We start from the raw sequence: 20,619 nt of genomic DNA, 5'->3' as shown, positions 1-20,619 counted from the left end.
TAGTGATTTTTGTGTTTTCTGCTTTCTTTTATTTGAGAAAACTGCGAAATTGCGTTGTTTTAGCGTTCTATATCGGTACTCTCATAGCTTATTTCTGTTACTCCGCACCTTCCAGTCCATAGTCCGGAATGAAAAGGTAGGGAGAAAGCACAAATTTTATATTGGAAAACCTCAAAAGAGTCAATTTGTTCTTGACTTAAGATCATTTTCCGATAACTTTTGAGCTTTTCAAATTTTAGCTATTCCTTTTATCTGGTGTTTGTTGTTTTGTTTGTTTTGGAGAACTGTGTAAGTGCGGATTTTTTACCGCACTGTATCAGTACTCCTATAGTTTAATTCAGTAACTCCGCCACTGCCGGTCCCCAGCCCGGAATGAAAAAGGAGGAGGGATGAACCACAAAAATCATACTGGAAAATCTCAAAAAAGTCATGTTTTAACTTGACTTCAGAAGATTTTCCGACAGTTGATTAACTATTTCAGCTCAACCAACAGCAAAAAAGCGGCCAGGTAACCAGGACAAAAAGGTAAATGTAAATTCAAAATCTTGCAAGATTCTTGCAAGATGGATTCAAAATCTTGCAAGAATCTTGCAAGATGGATGCAAATCTTGCAAGAATCTTGCAAGATGGATACAAATCTTGCAAGAATCTTGCAAGAAAAATGGAACAATTATGCATTCCCTTGCAAGATTTCTTGCAAGATTCTTGCAAGATTTTAAATTTTTTCATCACTAGGGATGCACTAATTCGCGAAAAGAAGTTGAAGGGGTCACTTAACAAGCTCTAAAATCCACTTTGCGTGAAAAATTGAAGAAAAGTATGGGAAAAAATATTTTTCATGAAATTTTTCAGCATTGAAAAGTTTTCTTTTTTTATTCAACATTATCTCATGCAAGGTGTTTTTGTAATTGAAAGAGTGAAGAAATGTTGAGCACACTGGAGAAGGTTGCTTTGAAAGTCAATCAGGCGAAACGGAGAAGACGGTCACATTATTGGCAAAGATGTTGTTTTTAATCATTTTAGTGACAGCTTTTTTCAGTTCTTTTTATTACAATTTTTTTTTTGATTGGTTTCAACGTTTTTTATTATTCGAAGGCCTGGTTTTTTATATTTTAAATCAGGGAAGTAATAACTTCTTCTACCTCTGTTGTACTCGGGAAGTGTTGCGCTATTCGATAGGCCTAGTAAGCTGAATAAGGTAATTCAAAAGACGTTCAGTTAATTGCTAACGTTAAGGCAGACTGCGATTAGGCAATTCGCTGCCAACGTGATAGTTGAGCTCAAGGTTACAACTGCCAGTCACTGAGATAATCAATCGTGGTAAGATTGAGAGGTGCATAGAACAGAATGCTACAAATGTACTGCATTCCACTGAATATGAATTTACTGCAGTAGTGATAGGTTAGGTGGTTAGTGGATACCACGGGGTACCACAATTCCACCTGTAGAGAAATTTTCATAATAACATAAAGGTTAGCGATGATTGAGAATGGATACGATTTGATGAACTTTTAGTAATAATTGAAAGGTTGTTAATAGTGTAAAGTAGTGAGCGCGTTAGGGCGATGAGAACTAGTAACAACTATGAATATGTTTTGGTGGTGGGTTGCCAATGTGAGCACTAAAGTTTTGGTGGTTACTTTTGTAACTACAATTAATGGTTGCAGATACTTTCGAGTAATATGACAGAGCAACATAATAAGTTTGAGCTAGGAGTTTTGCTATGATCAGAGTTTTTGAGTTTTTAACTTTGATGCCTAGAGTTCGTGGGGTTGCAGGGGGCGTTCCGGTTGGTCCTGTTCGAAGATCGCAAGCACATCTCCGTGCGTTCGGTCTTCGCTGATGACTTGGGGGGCGATTGCAATTCTTTCGGTCGGGTGGATTTGGCTGGATGAGGTCAAAGGTATTACGCTGTGGGGCGGCGGCGACATGGTTTCAGCAAGGGTTATTCTGGGTGGAGAGTAGGAAGCGATGCTTATTCCTCTTCGTTGTTTTGGGACTTGTCCGTTGTCCGACGATTCATCCGAGGATGATAATTTTGTGAGATCTCCGTACCGTTTCGGCTTCTTTTTGTCTCGTGCGCTGCTTCGGGTAGATGCTCCAGTCGTTTCCACTAGTGATGTGATTTCGTGTTGTCTGGGTGAGGCCTTGTAATCTTGGCTAGTATCGGACTCGTGGGGTTCGTCGCACAGTTCGTCTGCTGATTATTGTGATGATTCCATCGAGAGCTTTCTCTCTTTAGGCCATCCCTTTTTGGGTGATGGCTGATAGCATCGTTTAGGTGGGATTCTGATGCGGTTGACCTTTGCGAGGTTGGCTTTTGCCTTTTTGTCTAAATCCGACGTTTGGGGTGCTCTTATGCTAATGGCTCGTTGGCCGACGATCTTGTTTTTGATGTCCTGTGCGTGTGATTCTATGCTTTGTATAAACTTTGCATGATGGTTGCGCACGGTCTTTCTGGCGGCGAAATTATTGAGAGGGATGTGGCGTTGCTCTGGCGTGCCGAATTTTGCGACATCAGATTTATTGAGGACGGTGTCCTGCTGGACTGGTACTTTGATCAAAAAATGGGGTTGTCGAAGCATCCAATGGTTGTCTTGCCTGTATGGCTATTTGGCTTCTGATGCCTAATTGGACACTCACTGCTAGATCGAGGGCCTTTTCTGGGGTGAGGGTTGTTTTTAGCAGTTCTTTTTGTGTCTCTTGATCTATCATGTTTGCGGTGAATATATCCCTTAGTAGTTCATCTTCTAAATCGGCAAGTTGATGATGTTCCGCTAGCGATCTAAGTGCCGAATGGAATTGTTGGATTGTTTCCCCTCGGTGTTTTTGCGTGTCAATAGAAGGTATCTATCAAACGTTACATTTCTTGGTTGGATGAACGTTTGCTCTAATTCGTCCCATAGTTCCATTGTTGATTTTGATTCCACGTTTGTGTGGGGAACTATCTTGCGTGCATTTTTCGTCCTTCGATTCCGAGGCTAAGGTATATCAGAGATTTGGCTTTTCGATCTGCCATGTCCCATGGTTTGTCGCCGCATAGGACCCCTATTCGATCAATTTGATTACATTCGTTTTTCCATTTGGCTATTGCCTGGTGGTACCTCGTCATTCGTTCTCTTTCCATTGTTTGAGTTGGATTCTGTACGGGTTGCTCCTCTACCGGTTCGGGGGGGGGGGGTAAATGACTGTCGTCGGTCTCTCTTGGAGTAGTTCATCTAGTTCGATGTTTGTCTTAGCGACGAGGGCCATTTTGAGGTGACTCCTCCATTTCTCCCATGATATTGGTGAGTTACTGCTAGGTTTGTCCCAGAAGGGTTCAAGTCCTAGAGCCGTGCGTCCTATTTTGTCTGACTGCGCCATGTTGTACTCGGGAAGTGTTGCGCTATTCGATAGGCCTAGTATGCTGAAAAAGGTAATTCAAAAGACGTTCAGTGACAACTGTTAATTGCTAATGTTAAGGCAGACTGCGATTAGGCAATTCGCTGCCAACGTGATAGTTGAGCTCAAGGTTACAACTACCAGCCACTGAGATAGTCAATCGTGGTACGATTGAGAGGTGCATAGAACAGAAGGCTGCAAATGTACTGCATTTCACTGAATAAGATTTTACTGCACTAGTTAGTCCACAGGGTACCACAACCTCAATAAAAAAGTTTAAACACCAAAAAAAGACCGATACAGATTTTCATTGAAAGAGAGTACGAAAGAGAAATTGCTATTGGGACATTTCAAGCACTGATTTAAGCTTGAAGGTAGCACATTGAAAAAGAAAAGAAATTATTCCTTTCCTCAAGCTGTTGCACTTCCTGTTTTGTTTGGAGTGTCCCCTGAAGAACTAACCCACTGAAATTTTTTGGCATGACGTTAAGGTTGCAAAGAGAAAGGGTTAGATTGCATGGTATTCAACTGGTACAAACGTTCAAAACATGATTTTCGTTTTTTTTCCAGAATTTTTCTTGATTTGAGCTCATTATGTTGCATTTAAAGCGTCACCATGCGAATCATCTCTTCACTTTTTTGTAAATGTTCAGCTGAATAATAATAGTTGAGAACTGGCGACATAAGGAAAGCTTTAATGTCACTTGAAACATGAGGAGCAATCACCAAAATATAGAATAGAAAAAAATATTCGTTTCTCACCGCATAATCTTTTCCGTTATTTTCAACTTAAATATCCCACGTTTGGTCAACTCTGTATAACTTTACTCAAATCAAATTTCAAATGACATATATGGCGTTTCTTTCGTGTGGATTCTTGCAACCTGGAATCGCCAGAGTTTTGTAAGGTTAATTCATCAAATTGGCAAAAAAACTTCTGCTCTTTTCTGTTCCCATTTCACAGGTTAATGTAATGTCCCCATACTTTTGCAGTTGAATCAAATAGCTCATGACCAAGGGTTTTTTAATTTTTACGCACAACAGTTGGAGTCGCCATAGAAACCACCAGAGGGATCCACAAAAACTTTAATTTTAGCTTGCCCCATAGAGAATTTTTTTGTGTAGTTTTCCTGTACTAAATAGTATCCCAGTTGTTCAATTGCATGCAAACTGCAAAAACGGTAATCATAGGAATTAAATAAGGGGCAATGACTAGTTCTAAAATAACTATTGAAGATTTCAGATGAAAAAGAAGTTTAAACTTTTTTTTCTTTATTTCAAATTCTCCAAAATTTTTCTTTCGGCTTTTGAACTACAAATATGCCACTATTTGTCTCCTATTTGACTACTCAGGTTTCAGTGGAACTGCTAATCTGAATATGAGTTTTTTTTAACTAAAAGCTGCTAAAAATATTTCTGTAATAAAGGAAACAATTTTTTTTCTCACAGATTTGTCAATTTTTTCATCTGTTCGTTTCTTGAATCAAGGTTGTCGAAAAGATCTGTTTTAAATTTCGGTGCTCACTACTTCATAGTTACAACGGTTTAGTTTTTAGGAAAATATCGGAGACATTTTTCAATGGTCGTATTTTTTCGAATCGTATTTTTTCCTCTAAATTCAGTTTTTTTGATATTGCGTGACAGTTTTTGGTCATTTTGTCCTCTCATAAGACATGGATGACTTACATATTTGCAACGGTTGTCTTGCTAGTTTGGGTGTGTTTCAAAGGCACTCATTTGCTCATTGGCTTATTTGGCAGTCGATTGTGTAATTGAGTTATTAAAATTATTTACTAAATGCCGTTTTTAAGCGTAACACAATTCCACAAATTTAGGGAAATCCTTTTTCAGATTTTAGGTTGCAAAAGTCCTAACTTTACTATTGCAATTGAAAGGAGCCGAATTGCGGAATCAAGGGCTGCTGTTTGTCAAAAAACTGTTGCTTATTAATTGCTCAAAATCAGAGAAAACTATCAAGATTTTTTTTCATTTTTCGAAGTAAAGTCATTGAACCAATGAATTGAAAAAGGATTGTGCAAAAACGACCAACTGTTTTTTAAAGGAATGTAACGAGACGCATTAAAACGTTTGAGGAAAATGGCTTAATGGTAAGCACACTAGACAACCGATTTGAATATTTCAGCGAGGTTTAATCGATTTGAAGAACAAAAAATGAAAGAGTTGCCATAAAATTGGATATAATTTTCTTCATAATTTTATATACTTTGACAAAAAAATTTTGAAGGCTAAGGGGTAAAAAAATAAACGCTATTCGGATAATGTTTGTACCCGGATCGAGGTTTATGTTTTTGGGTGAGATGTTGTAAGAAATGCGCTGAATGCGGTGAACTATTGTAAGAAATGCGGTGATTGCGATGAAGGCGATGAAAATGAATAACCCAGCGCATTTCATCACATTTCTTATAAAAATTCACCCAGAAATCACTGCATTATTCACGGCATTTGTTTTCCAACTATGAATGAATCTGATTTAAATTCAGAAGAAATAGCTTTGAATTAAGTGACAGTCACCGCAGTGGAATAAGAAGATAAAAACATGCAGGAGGTGAGATTTCCGAACCCGTGTTAGAGAGTTTTTTCGTTTGAATAGTGAGAACGCGGGGATATATTTAAGTCACCGCGATTCACTACATTGACCGCAGAAAGATGTAAGAAATACGCTGTAAAAATTTTAAATTTTTTATCCGCATTTCACCACATTTCTTTCAAAAATTCACCGCCAAAACTCGACCCGGGTACTAAATTTCACCGCCATGTTCGAGCACAATCTTTGCATTTGAGTGCTTACTTGCGAGAAATCAACAATGGAAACTCCAGGAATACTTTTATGTGACTTTAGCCAATGAAGAAATGGGCTAAATTTATTACCAAATTTCAGTATTTTGTATATTAACCAGATTTTTGCCGTCTTTGTTTTAAAACGTTGTTTCATCTTACAAGATTTTGTTCTGTTTGAAGATGTTAAGTTCAATTGACCTAGTTAATTCAAAGATTAATTGGTTCAGTTCTCAAATGTCCCTTCCGTTCAATAGATCATAAGACTCTGACATCACATCATTCTTACTTACTCAATTTATCACCTCTATTTATCTCGTGAAATATTAATTAGATCATCTCCAATATAAAAATGATTGTTAGTGTATTTTTTCCATCATGTAGTATTTGAGAGAAAAGTTTTAATAGAATAGTGGCTCTTCTTATAAAAATTTTTTCTCATATACTACATGATGATAAAAATACACTAACAATCATTTTTATCGGAGATGATCTAAATATTATTTCACGAGATAAATAAAGGTGATAAATTGAGTAAGTAAGAATGATGTGATGTCAGAGTTTCAAGATCTATCGAAAGGAAGGAATTCTTGAGAATTGAACCAACCAATCTTAGACGTAACAAAGGAGAGGATCTTATATCTCATTCTGCTAAGGGTATTCATTCTATGCCTCTGGCTTTTCATGTCTCAAGTCTGTCATCAGACAATTGTGTCTCATATACCAGAGCCGTATTCCCACAACGTAACCATTGGCCAAAACATCAAACTTCAATGAATTTGGCATTTTTTGGAAACAAGTGGCATGATTACGTAACAATTTTTAAATTTGCGTAACCATTTTCCACCTTAAATATTAGTTAATCGAATTGTGGAAATAAGTTACTTAAAAAGAGGTTTACGTTTTGTTGCAAATATTTATAACAAACATAACCCAACTCGGCAGGTCTGTGCATTTAAGTATCCTGGAAGTTTTTTGCCCAAATTTTATTATAGTTAAATGATATCATTTTCAAAGACTCAATTGTTATTGAGAACAGTGATATAGGTAATTGCATAAAAGATAATTTTTTTAAATACCTATTCACCATCGGGAGGGAACTTCCTGAAATTAATCACCGATTAAGTTTTCTTTCAGTTCGGTCTAACTGACACTAACTTAGTTACCAAATACTGCAACAGTGAAAAAAGGTGTCGCGTGGAAATTAACCTTTTCAGCATCGAAATTTTAAAAAAAATTGACGCCAACCCGAAAAACACGCGTTGTGGAAAACAGTGGTGGATATCCAAATTTGAACTAAATTTGACTTCTCTAAACAATTTCCACACACGTTTATAACCCTAAACTCAAATCATGGTCGTAAAAAAGTGACAAAATTCAGTAGATTTCCTCCAGAAATCAGACATTTACCACGTAGTGCATTGAGACGATCGTGAGTTAAGGAGACAAAAAGATAAATTAAATCAGGATCAAAATTGTGCTTCATCAGAAGTTAATCCATCATAGTTTCATTGTTAATCCTAGTTAAACCACCATCAAACCTTATCAAATACGATAAATTAAAAGGTTAAGTAATGCGCGATCAAAATTCCTCTTCACATCTTACATAATGAACGTTTTTATTACACATTTAAAATATCTGACGCTACCCCAGGTTTAGGTCCAGACCCCAATTGAGCTATGATCAGACTATGCAGACTGAAATCACCTCTGATCAGACTTTCCAGACCGAAGTTACCTCTGATCAAACCTTCCCGACCAAAATGATCTCTAATCAGACTTTCCAGACCAAAATGTCCTCTGATCAGACCGAACCCAGACCACTGTCCAGACTATAGTGCGCTTATGATCAGACCCAAATTCAGACCATTGTTCAGACTATAAACAGACTATGATCAGACCATCTTTCGGAACATGGTCCAGACTCAATTTCAGACCAGTGCCCAGACCTTAATCAGACTATGATCAGACTCAAGTGCGCTCAAAATAGTCTGATCAGAGAAACTTTTTAATTATGAACAAATCTTTTAATTTTGCTATAATATACGCATTTCATAAAAACTGGTGTTTGCAGTATTAAAATCATCTAAGGAAAAGCCAATTCTGAAAATATTGCCAAAGAAAACAAACGAGCATTTGCTATCAGCTGGACTCCTTGTTTCTGATAAGATTCATCGGACTTTAGATGAGTCTCTAATCGGAACGCTGCTTTATTGTTGCCTCTTGGCGGAGCCAACATCCCTCAATAAAAAAACAAAAAAATTGAAAAAAATAATGCACTCGAAATCAGACCTTCCAGACCGAATTGACCTCTGATCAGACCGAACCCAGACCATGGTCCAGACTATAAAGACTGTGATCAGACCTTCCAGACCAAACTGACCTCTGATCAGACCGTACCCAGACCGTGGTCCAGACTAAAAAAAGACTATGATCAGACCTTCTAGATCGAATTGACCTCTGATCAGACCGAGCCCAGACCATGGTCCAGACTAAAAAAGACATTGATCAGACCTTCCAGACCGAATTGACCTCTAATCAGACCGAAATCATACCATGGTCCAGACTATTGTGCGCTCGAACCGCTTTCCAGACCCTGTAATTTCGGTCTGGGAACACAGGGGTGTGCGCTCGATTGGGTCTGATCATAGCTCAATTTGGGTCTGGACCAAAACCTGGGACCTAATACTTGATCCTAAAAAACGCTAATTGAGTGAGAGGGGAGGAAGAAATTTGATGGCTCCTTACTTTAACTGATATTATTTAGTATTTGACAAAGGTTGATGGTGGATTAACTTGGAATAACAATGAAACAGAGATGGATTAACTTCTGATGAAACACAATTTTGATCCTTAAATAATTTATAAGAGCACTTTTTGTCTCCTAAACTCTCACAATCGTCTCAAGGCATCTCATGAGAAGGTTCATGTTTTTCATTAGCATCACATTGGCTCAATTCTTACTGCATAAAATTTTGCAAAATGGATGGAGTAATTTGGGCACTATTTGCTGGTAACAGCTGAGATTGTTTGTTTAAAGGGAGGATATTCGACCAAGTACAGATCAAAAGGAGCAGAGAGAGGAGGAGGAGGAGGAGAAGAAGAGATTGGATCGGATGGAGACGATGGCACTATGGACGAGATAAGACAGCAACAAGAAGACAGTAACACATTGGCTGCTAAGGTACATTACGAGCCAGCGCCTCTACCAAATTATTATAATTGCTACTGCTCTATTTTGTAGAATTTAGCTAAAAAGCAATATAACGGTTAATATCAATTGCAATTTTTTATTGGTAGCCACCCTCATCTTCTAACTCGGCTATTTTAACGCCACTTTTTTGAACTCGAAGAGGATTATTTGAGAGGTGTCTTTTTAAAATCAATTTTATTAGAGTCATCTTTGAAGCAGTAAATGTAAGAATTTGGAGTGTTTTAAGTATTGCGTGAAATTGAGGAGTTGAGCAAACAGAGATAGTGTGTTTTCAGTTAAATATTTTCAATATTGCACCCGAGCTCTTTTTTCATTCATATTTACCAGTTATGAAAAAGTAATTGAATATGTTTGATTGGGCAGCTCATTTTTTAATTTTGTTTTTTAGCGTTAATTGACTTAAAGTTGTTAGTTTATCTTAGATTTTGATTTTTTGAACAATTTTAATTGTTTCAAATGTTGTATTATGGCGAAGAATACTTTCCGGGTATTTTCCGGAATTCTTCCGGCTATGTTTTTCTGAGTGCAGATTAAAATTGATTTGATTGTTGAACGAAATTGGAGGATAGAGCAAAAAATGTGTTTTTAACACTGTTCCTCTGCTCTCGTAATTGGTAAAAATATTTTTTGCAGAGAAAATGGCAGACAATCGAGAAGATTTGTAACCATTTTCAATAATTTCATGCAGATTTTTTTCTTCTTTGTTCAAATAAGAAAGTTTGTGAGTTTTTTGTGGCTTGCCTTTCGTTTTGCGAGCTTTTCAATATTTTTAATTCTCTGAAGGAATAATTTTTATATTGGGGTGCTCTTGTATTCTATAACGCGTTGATTGTGCTTTTTTACACAAATTTCTGAGGTGGGTTTTGCTTGTTTTATGGCTCGACTATTTAATTGTTTGACTGTTTAGTTTGTCGAGGTGTACAGGTAGTTTTAGTGGATACCGATTGCTTGATCTAGTAGTTTTCTTGGCAGAGACGACGCCTTGAGTTGTTCCAGGATTTAATCAGTGGAATTCTTGTGAAACAAGATGTACAAGTGAAGTGCAGAGAGAAAAAAGAACGATAAGAATAAGCGAAAAATGTTTGATTGAAAAAAATGTACTGAAAGTGAGCGAATTTTTTTGGTAACGTGCCGCTTTTCAAAGCAGTTCCGAAGCTTTAACTTTAAATTTTTCAGCCGAGGTGTTTGTTTACAACTTGTTATGGCAAAATTGGCAACGTTTTTGACTATTGGTAATAAATATTAGATTTCTAGATGCAATCTTGATCTATTTTTGTCTCTTTGCAGTTCTGGACTTTTCGTTCACAATAACTTTATCTTTTTTTCATTTTTTCAATTAATTCAGTAGAGTTGAAAAGTCAATTTAGTGAGCTTTTCATTTGAATGCTCTCAACTTCGAGATGATATTAGAGATGATAAAAGAAAACTTATTAACATTCGACAAATTTTAGCCTAATTATAGGTTTTCTGAATATTTTTGCATCTTTTTATGCTTTTTGAAGGATTTCTCTGCTTTCAATTAATTCCTTATCTAGAAGTATCTTCTGCGCGGTGATGCATTAGATTTCAGCTGCAGTCACCTTTTTATGTTCAATGGATGTCAAGTGGCCAGTATCCGAATAATCGAGTATGCATACTCGATTTCGTCGCCCAGGTTGAGGTGCCAGACCGAAAGTCGATATGTCCAGACCGTCCCAGACGGAAAGTGTCTATGTCCAGACCCTCCCAGACGGAAAGTGCATATGTCCAGACTTTCGTGCGTTCAAAATTTTTCGTTAGTTCATCGTGCGTTCAAAAGTCCTCATGTCCAGACTTTCGTGCGTTCAAAATTGCCTATGGCCAGACTTTCGTGCGTTCCAAAAGAAAATTCGTGCGCTCCAAAATTGATAATTTGTGCGTTCATGTCCAGACTTTCGTGCGTTCAAAATTTTTCGTTAGTTCATCGTGCGTTCAAAAGTCCTCATGTCCAGACTTTCGTGCGTTCAAAATTGCCTATGGCCAGACTTTCGTGCGTTCCAAAAGAAAATTCGTGCGCTCCAAAATTGATAATTTGTGCGTTCATGTCCAGACTTTCGTGCGTTCAAAATTGCCTATGGCCAGACTTTCGTGCGTTCCAAAAGAAAATTCGTGCGCTCCAAAATTGATAATTTGTGCGTTCATGTCCAGACTATCGTGCGTTCAAAAGGCCTTATGTCCAGACTTTCGTGCGTTCAAAGAGACTTATGTCCAGACTTATGTCCAGACCTTGTGCGTTCATTTCGGTCTGGACATATCGACTTTCGGTCTGGCACCTCAACCTGAGGGGCATTCTCACTACCCATGTATTAAGATAAGAGCCGTAACCGTGTATGGAAACGAGTGAATATATCTGGTTCTATAATAATCCATTGCATTGTTCACAAGATCAAATAAGTCTTTGAAATTGGTCTTTAATAATTCTCTTACAAGGCCAAGTAGATGCTCAAAATGGCAGAACTGTGTTATGTGAAAACTCGTGACAAAAAGTAAGTCTTTTCTACGATATATGTAACTATTTCCACCTCTTGCTGAACTAAATTGCATCGTCTAAAGTTTCATTTTTATCGTGAAAAGTTGGGGCACTTTTTGTCACTCTGTTCCGCAAAACGCAAAATTTAATGATTTTTATCTTTTGGACATTGGCCACGCAATTTAAATCAATTAAATTGACCTTAGGGATTCAAATTATTTTCATTGATGCGACCTAATGCAGCACGCACTCAAAACTCAGCATCCAATTCGAGTCAAAGATGCTCACCAATTGATGAACAAGTGATGGGATCGGAATAAGAGAAGGAGGCTTTTTTCAGGAATTCGTGCCCCAACATGAGCTGCGAGATCATGAGGCTGAAGTGTACAACTACAACAACAGACTGTCAACTATGCAGGATGTGAGTGGAGATGAAGAGGCCAGTGACCAGGGCACACTTTTCAACCTCAGAGATGACGTCATCAATGAAGAGATCGATGCTCCCAACAGCAAACAGAGAAAGAAACTATATCTCAAATACCTCAAGGTTAACTTGCTCCTCAGATTCCATAGGGTTTTCTTAAGTGATTTTTTTTTACTTTTAAACAAACATTTTAAATGTTTTTTAGAACTTTTGTCTGTTAGGACGACCATTGACGACAAAACTTTTCAGTTAGAGCATTTTATCTTAATCGAAATCAACTTATTGTGAGCTCTTCCCTTTCCCTTTCCCGAACTAAAGGTTCTCGATTGTCAACGCACAGCTATCCATCCTTTCCCGAAAAATATCTGGGCTCTCTTAAATTTATCTTTAAAGTGTCTGCCCAATTCGTAAAGTGGAAGACAGCTCTGATTACTCTAATACAGCATAAGACAAATTCACTTATTTGAAATACTAATTTTCAGACACGAGGATTCCTAATTTTCTATTCTTTTCTTGTCTAATACAATATTTCTTCATTTTTTATTTCAGTTTTGTCTTCTTCAATTTCATTTCAATTTATGTTCACTCCCATTGGAAGATAATGTAAAACGTTCCTTACAAACGTTCTATACAAATTTTGAACTATTAACATATGGAAAAGGGTGCTTCCCTAATAAAGTGATCACGCTCCCACGTTGCGACTCCAGATTAGACGGATTGATTGCTATATTTCAGGGACATATGAACAGGTCAAAATCAATAGTCATCTTTTAAAACATTGTAAGTTGAGCCCGTGCCGAACTCCAAGTGTTAATCAGTACTGAGCTATTGTAAATGCAAGTCTCACATGTAAAATAATTTGCTCGCTTTCTCGCTTGAAACTTGCTTCTTTCAAGCGTATTAGAACAGCGCAAAAGACATACGTTCGAAAGACACGGTGGCGCAGTAAGAAGGCCAAAGTCCTAAGGAGATGGAGCGCGCGGGTTCGATCCGCGTGCGGAACTTTATTTTCGCACTTGTATTTAGACTTGCTAAGTCTGACAAGTCTTAAAAGTGTTATGATCATAGCTCTGAATCAGTACTGATATCTAGACTTGAAATTAGAATTGCCCAGTACTGATATTGATTTGGCGTTAAGTACGGGAGGCTTATTGCAAGATTGTTAACGGGGTGAGTAGTACTCTCAGTTGCTCATTTTCACAATTTATCAACATCAAAAATGGCCGATTGATATTTTTTATGCAGAGAGATTAAAAAACTAACAACTTGGAAGCCATCGATGAACGTAAAAGACTCTTATTTTTTTAAATAGCCGCCCCCATCTTCTCAGCCGGCTGGCTATTATAGCGCTCCTAATTTTTTTTACAATTCAAAGAATTTGAATTGTATTGGGGTGCTGTATTTTTTTAAGATCTGTTCACACATTTTCATGATTTTTGAAGTTGAATTGGAGTGGTGATTTTGGTCACGCCGAAAGAGGAAGTGGAGTGAAATAGCGAGTAGTTTTGCGGTGTGAAATTTTTTGGCTCTAATTTCAAAGTAGAGTGAGAAAACAGTTTTGAACAAAAATTCACTTTCTCGCTAGTGGTTTTTTTGTTCACATGCGGTAATTTCACTTTAATTTTTTTTCTGTTTTTTTTTTCGATTTTTCGGATTGGATTTTTTTTCTAAATGGTTTTCCCAATCCATTCATAGTCCGTTCTAGGTCTAATTTTCCCTTTTTCAATGAAAATTCTTTGAATTGTACTTCAGGACTTGTCCTGCTATGTTTTTTTACTTCGTCGAACAAAAAATAATTCGCTTTACCTCATTATGCCGCTTCTTCAACATTTTGCATGAAGTCTTTTTGACTTTTCTGGGCTAGTTTCTCTCTTCTCTCATTCCGCTAAAAATGATTTTGAACATCAGTTGCTCAGCAAAACAATTCAAAATGAACAGAGTCAGTATAAAAAATTGAAGTCAGAAATAGGAACGGAATAAACCCATAAAGCCCAAATTTAGATGCCCACTATTTGAACGTCGTTCCTATAAGTCTTAGTTACCATCTCTAAAGCCTATTGGTATTGCCCTTGTAGCAACTGTAGACTCTCTCTAAGAAACAGACGTATGTTCAACTACGAAATGCCATCCAAAAAAATCGGACTTAAAATGTTTTTGTACAAATTTTTTTTTTCAATATCTTCTAGTCTTTCAATCCCAATCAGGTTTATTGGAATCAACTGCGGCTATTTTCCGGCAATCTGCCGGGTATATTTGTCATTTTCCGAGAGAATCTAAGGCAGGAAATTTTGCTGCTCACTATTCTCTTAAAATTTTGAGCACTCACCCGTCGATGATTTTATTAAACTGTGCATTCATGAAGTGCTGAACTTGTTGCTATTTGAATGCCCACTGTTAAATCGCAGAATTTATTTGGTTTAAGAAAGTTATTAATAGCCGCCGTTATCCTCTCAGCCGGTTATTTTTGCTCGCCTTACTTTTTTTAACATCTCAAAGATCAGTTAACATTTTTGCGATTTTCGAAGTCATTTTAAAGTTGTGGTTTAAAAAACTCTGAATCAGAAAACTGATTGAAGATAGATGTGCTTTTGCGGCTGGAATGTTGTTAAATCCACTCTCAATGGGAGCCAGAAAACGCTTTCTGAATATTTTTGGTTGTTTAGACCTATTTCTGTTCAGATGCATCAATTTGCATTCATTTAATCTGTTTTTCCTAAATTAATCTTTTGTACTAGAGATTGTGCCGTAAACAATGCTTTTTGAGCCGCAACTTATAAAATTTGTCTCGTGTTTTTTTCAAATTCCTTTCTCTTGATAACTTGTTTCACCCATTCCCTATTTCAAGTTGAACGGTAATAAAATTTATAGTATTTTCAGTTATTGGTGAGCAAGGTTGGATGTTAATTGTTTCTTCGAGTCCAATACGGTGTTTATCCCGCTATGTTTTTTTGTGCGTCAACGGATGAGTTTGTCCCCGCTTGACCTATTTTTGGTGCCCTTTCAAAACGGTTTCTGGGTGGATTATTTTTGTGTATAAACCACCATTCAGCTCGAATAAAATTTTACATAGAAATTGCTCAGCAACGCAGTCTAGAATCAATAGAGTAAACATAAAAAATTGCAATCCCGGAAATCAACTTATCGTGGCGGGTATTATAAATTTAGTCTTATTTACCCAATTTAATGTCCATTGGTATTTATACAAATACATGGGTTTTGTCTGTTCGATGCTTCTTAAACTCGGAGAAGTATCAGAATTGCTTTTCTCAAACATTTTCCTTAACAGTATAATCTTTTTTCTTTAATTAGTTTCCCGGAGACAACCCAGAGATTTTGAGTACGGCAACCAATGAGTGTTTTACACTTGTTCATTCCCTGATCATGAGATAATACAGGCTGGCCAATCTTAATTTTTTTCTTCTTACTTTTTATGATCAAAAAACAATTTCAATCGTTTTTAAATAACCGTTGAATAGAGCGTTGAACCACAACGAAAAAGAAATAGTCAACAAAAGTTGTTAAAGTTTTCACTATTACACAAGGTTATTAATAGGGTTAACATCAATTATTTTTTAAAGATATGTTCACACATTTTCATGATTTTTGAAGTCAAATTGGAGAAATGATTTTGGTCACGCTGATGTGTAGTCAATGGAAATTCTTTGAATTGTACGTCAGGACATGTCCTGCTATGTTTTTTTTATTTCGTCGTCGCGATTTTTTTTTACAACCATATGACGTCACAACCATTTCAAATCTACCTTTTGTTCATTCGTGCATGCAGTTTAAATTGAAGTGCGTGCATGACGTCAATTTTTGCTCTTAGTGGAGCGAATTCTTTGTTCATTTGCGTGATTAAATTTTTGGTCACACTTGACTTACCTCACTCTCAAAAATGACTTCCTGACTCTGAAACTGACTTTTGCTTACATTAATTCAAAGAGATAAGGTCTAATGATTGCGTGTCACTCTAAATGGAGGTTATTTGAGAGCAGCTAATAGAGGCAGCAAAAACTTATACATATTTTTGATCAAAATATAACATATCAGCCTTCTTTGAAAAGACGATTTTTTTGGTCTGTCTTTTTACTGTTTCTTAGACTACAGATCTACGAAGCTATTGCGACTAATTTCTGGCAACCTGCCAGCTATTTTGTAATTGGAAAGTAATATTAGCTGTACTGTGAGCTACGTTTGGCTTCCGGGTTTTCAGTTTCTGAGAAAGTTTGTAAAAAGGAAGAATGCAGGTAATAGCACAGTTAAATTTCCTTTGAGAACTGAGAAAAAGGAAAAACAAATGTTCAACGGTCCACAAATGGGATCGCTCAAAAATATGATTAACTATTGAACGACATGGAAATAGCTTTTGTCATATATGATCTTGCATTTTGGAGATATAACCTAAAATGGAAAAAGAAGTAGCAGAAAAGAAAACAATATGTCATATCACTTGACATAGCAAAGAAGGTATAAATTTTTCCAAACACACAAAAAATGAATCTATGTCTTTGTTTGGCTTTTTTTCCAAGTCACATGATATAGCAGTCTCTGTTAATTTGTTGATGCTCTGTTTTATCTTTGAATCTAAACTAGGTAGAGTAAATACTTCTTTGGTTTTTGACGAGATATACTACTGAAGAAATACACTTGAATTAGGCTGATTCAGCACTGTTTTCTTAGCGATATACTGATTATACATTAGTCCACTGCCCAATACACCAAGTGTGGTCTCTGGGCGTTACATTCGGAGTTCAGTTTCTAAAATATTTTTGCATTTTTATGGAAATTAGTTAGTAAAGGTTAAAATTTTCTCGTTGCCTCTTTAACATCTGATTGAGTAGAAGTTCACACAAAGGTTTTTTTTGCTCATAATTCAGATCTAGTCGGTTTTTCACCCCCTGTTTTTATGCTCTTAATCACAGTTTATGTTTTTGTATAGCACCATACTTTAAAAAATGAGCGCTTTATGGCGTGTGTCCACTATGCTTGTGGGCCTAAACAGAATAAATCCCTTTTTTAGCAATCAATTTAACATGATTGGCAAACACATATTCGGTGGCATTTTTTGGCGGCTCATGTATATTTGCTCTCAAACAAAGTTTGTAACAATTATCTTAGACATGTGGTCTCTTTAATGCAGTTTTTTGCCTAACTGGTTTTTCGATCGACAGTTTTGAAGTTTTGCATTCCAAATCCGGTTAACTAGTTACGCCTGAATATCTTTAGTTTCCCGTAGAATCTTTCGGATCTTTCTGAAAATTTTGAGGAGACATAAATCTTGACGGTTTAAAATCTTAATATACAATCTTAAGATTTGTATATTAAAACCTTAAAATCTTAATCTAATTCAAATCTTAAAAATTAAATTTCAAAATACCCAGTCGCCCTCTCAGCCAGTCCCTCACTTGATTCCCCCAACATCCTGATCCACAGTTCTCTCAAAACAATACCTCAATCGCTTAACCCAACCTCCAATCCGTTCAGAGCCATAGTGCCATCATCACTAATCCCTAGCTGAATGCTACCGAAGCGAATCGCAAACCAGTTGTTTGAGAGCAATTTGCCCAAATTTAGGTTGTTACGTTTTTATTTGTCTTCTTTTGTGTGTAGTTTTTGCGAATAAAAGTACTGAAGAAGCAGCAAGGAAATTGGTAGATCTGAGCCATTTTAACAGAGGCCACTCATATCAAGTTGGTTGTCTCGGCAAGGAAAAAACAAAGCTTTGTTTTTCATGCATTTGAATTCAGGCAATTAACTTGGTCTATTTGGTCAGTATCAGTAAAAAGATTCACTATCTATGCCAGGCTTAGGTGTCGATTTATGGAAAGACTATGCTCCACCAAAAAGTGCTGTGAAAAGACCACATTCGACAGAAAGTGCCAATGAAAAAATTTTAGTTCGACTTCATTTATCATCTCGATTTTATCTCGACCAAGTTGTTTTATTGAATTTAGCTCCACCGAAATTTGGTGCTCGTCTTTTGTTCAACTCAAAACAATGAATAAAAAATTAGGTCCAGCTGTTATCGAATCATGAGTCGGTCATAAGTCTTTTCAAAAGGATTTTTTGCCTCAGAATTTTGTGCTACTAATGTTGTGCTCACAAATATTGTAGTCAGTTTGCATGATCCGTCATTTTTGCGATTCCGAATATCAACCAATTAATAAAAAAAAATGCACTGTTTATTTTTTACAAACCTTGATAGTTCATATTTTTGGAAGAGAGGAAAACGGAAAAGCGTCACACACTTTCATCCTGATCCTGGCTAGCGGAAGGATGATAGTTACATAAAAGCCAATTGGTTTCACTCAATTAATTAACGGCAAAACACTACTGATACGATAACTGTTTTATCTTAAGAATTGACCAACTTTTTGTTTCTTATTGCACATTTCTATCTCTCTTTTAAGTGGGACTACTCTGGTGCAGTGCTGTTTAGTCTTGCGCCGGTGATCTTTCTGTATATACAAAAGCAGACAAAACTATTATCAAATCCCGACTCACTACACTTTTTGAGTTTTTCATAAGTCGCGGTCTAAACCTGGGATACTTTTGTAAACTTTTCAAAACGGACCGCTCGAAACATTTCAGGAGAAGGAGGGTATAAAGAAGAAGTTCAACAAGTCACTTGAGAAGACGAAGAATGAAGAGAAACGAATGCAGTTGAGAGAGGCATATGAGGGCAAGAGACAGAAACTGAAGGAGAAGTTCATGCAGAAGTGGCTGGCACTCGGAGAGTACAGAAACCTCACTTAAGTTACTCTTAACCAAAATTGAATAAATTTACTTTGTTGCGAAACAATGTTTTTCGTCGGTAAACAGGCCAAATTATTCAATTTTACACATCTTTAACTTCGTTGACTCCACCGTCAAATTAATAAATTAGAATTAGTCAAACCGAGTCATGGTTTGGCGGTGCATTTTTTGTAAGAAGTGAGGTGAAAATAAATAATTTTCACCGCGTTTTATACATCTTTCTGCGGTGAATCGCGATGAATTATTTACTTTCACAGCATTCAACGGAACTCTTTAAAAAAAGAAACGCACACGGGTTCGAATATCTCACCTCCTCAGTGTCTTCTTATTCCACTGCGCCATCTGTCTTTTACTTCTTTGCTAATTCTTCTCAAATTGATTCAGATTCAAAAAACGTTGGAAAACAAATGAGATGAATTTTTTATGAAAGGCGGTGAATTTCGCGGTGAAATTTTGTAAGAATTGCAGTGAAATACGGAGAACTATTTTTTTCAACGCATTCCTTACATAAATTTGCCACCGATGTTGGTGCGTCGAATTATTGTAAGAAATGCGGTGAATTTCGCTTCTCTTTTTTGAAAGAAATGCAGTGAAATTCGGTGAAATATTTTACTTCACCCCAATCGCCGCAATCACCGCATTTCTTACAAAAATGTGCCCAAAAATATCAACCAGGGATTGTATGCAGATTAAAATACAATTGTTTCAATAGTTATATCGGACGTCCCTTACGTGTCTACGTCACGCGTTTATGTTCGGTCACGGGCCGAGATTTTAGCGCCGTTTCAGCGCATTATTCTGCAAAAAGTGCGCAGAATTTGCTAAAATTATGCAAGAAATGAGTTGAATGCGCTGAAATGAGCTGATATGCGCTGACATACTAAAGTCTTACATAATATTACGCTTAAATGCACTGAAATTTATCCAAATAGTAGCGCATTTCTTTAATTTATTTAGTGGATTTAAACGCTTTTTGACACCGATTCCTGATTTTCGAGCCATTTAAAATGCTCTTGTATAGATGATCAACTGTTTCTCTAAAAATGCGCTGAAATGCGAGAAAAATATGTAGGTAATCCGCTGAATTTTCAGAGCATTTCTTACATAATTTCAGCGTATCTCTTCCTGAAATGCCTGCTGATATAAAATCAAAATAAATGGGACGAATTTCAGGAATCAATGGCTCAGCGGATTGAGTCAAGGCTACGTCACCGGGGAGCAGTGTTGGCTATTTTTTGAAAATTTAGCTGTTTTCGGCCCGCTTCAGCACAGTTCAGCGAATTTTAATGAAAGGTTATCTCAATGAAATTTTCTGAAAAAGCAGCGCATTTCTTTCACAATTTTTTTCGACCCCGGGTTGCTCTGGACTAGGGACCGCTTGGTTTATTAATAGCCGCGTCAGCAGTTCCAGGCGGCTATTACTGCGTTCCTTTTTTTACTTCGTCTAACAGATTTTTGTTTCGGCTTACCCTGCGTCTTGGGTTTTTGATTTTTTAGGTTAATTGCGTGACTTGCCACACTTGATAAAATGACTTCTGAACCCAATAGTATGCATCTAAG

At 36.8% G+C, this 20,619-nt stretch overlaps 1 protein-coding gene across 2 annotated transcripts in view; it reads left to right on the top strand.

The window, feature by feature from the left end:
• LOC142342445 (uncharacterized) overlaps window positions 1–19,090 on the top strand; it is a 108,484-nt gene extending 89,394 nt beyond the window's left edge. For both annotated transcript variants that reach the window (XM_075393771.1, XM_075393770.1), the window contains 3 exons: window positions 9,218–9,361; window positions 12,220–12,426; window positions 18,895–19,090. In XM_075393771.1, the coding sequence (XP_075249886.1) occupies window positions 9,218–9,361; window positions 12,220–12,426; window positions 18,895–19,059 (516 nt within the window). In that variant the 3' untranslated portion in view covers window positions 19,060–19,090. The remainder of the gene's footprint in view (window positions 1–9,217; window positions 9,362–12,219; window positions 12,427–18,894) is intronic.
• Window positions 19,091–20,619: the final 1,529 nt, after the last annotated feature.

This window comes from Convolutriloba macropyga, chromosome 7 (assembly GCF_964194025.1).
Source record: "Convolutriloba macropyga chromosome 7, txConMacr16.3, whole genome shotgun sequence".
In the NCBI taxonomy this organism is placed as follows: domain Eukaryota; kingdom Metazoa; phylum Xenacoelomorpha; order Acoela; family Convolutidae; genus Convolutriloba; species Convolutriloba macropyga.
This window is presented reverse-complemented; position numbering and strand designations above follow the sequence as displayed.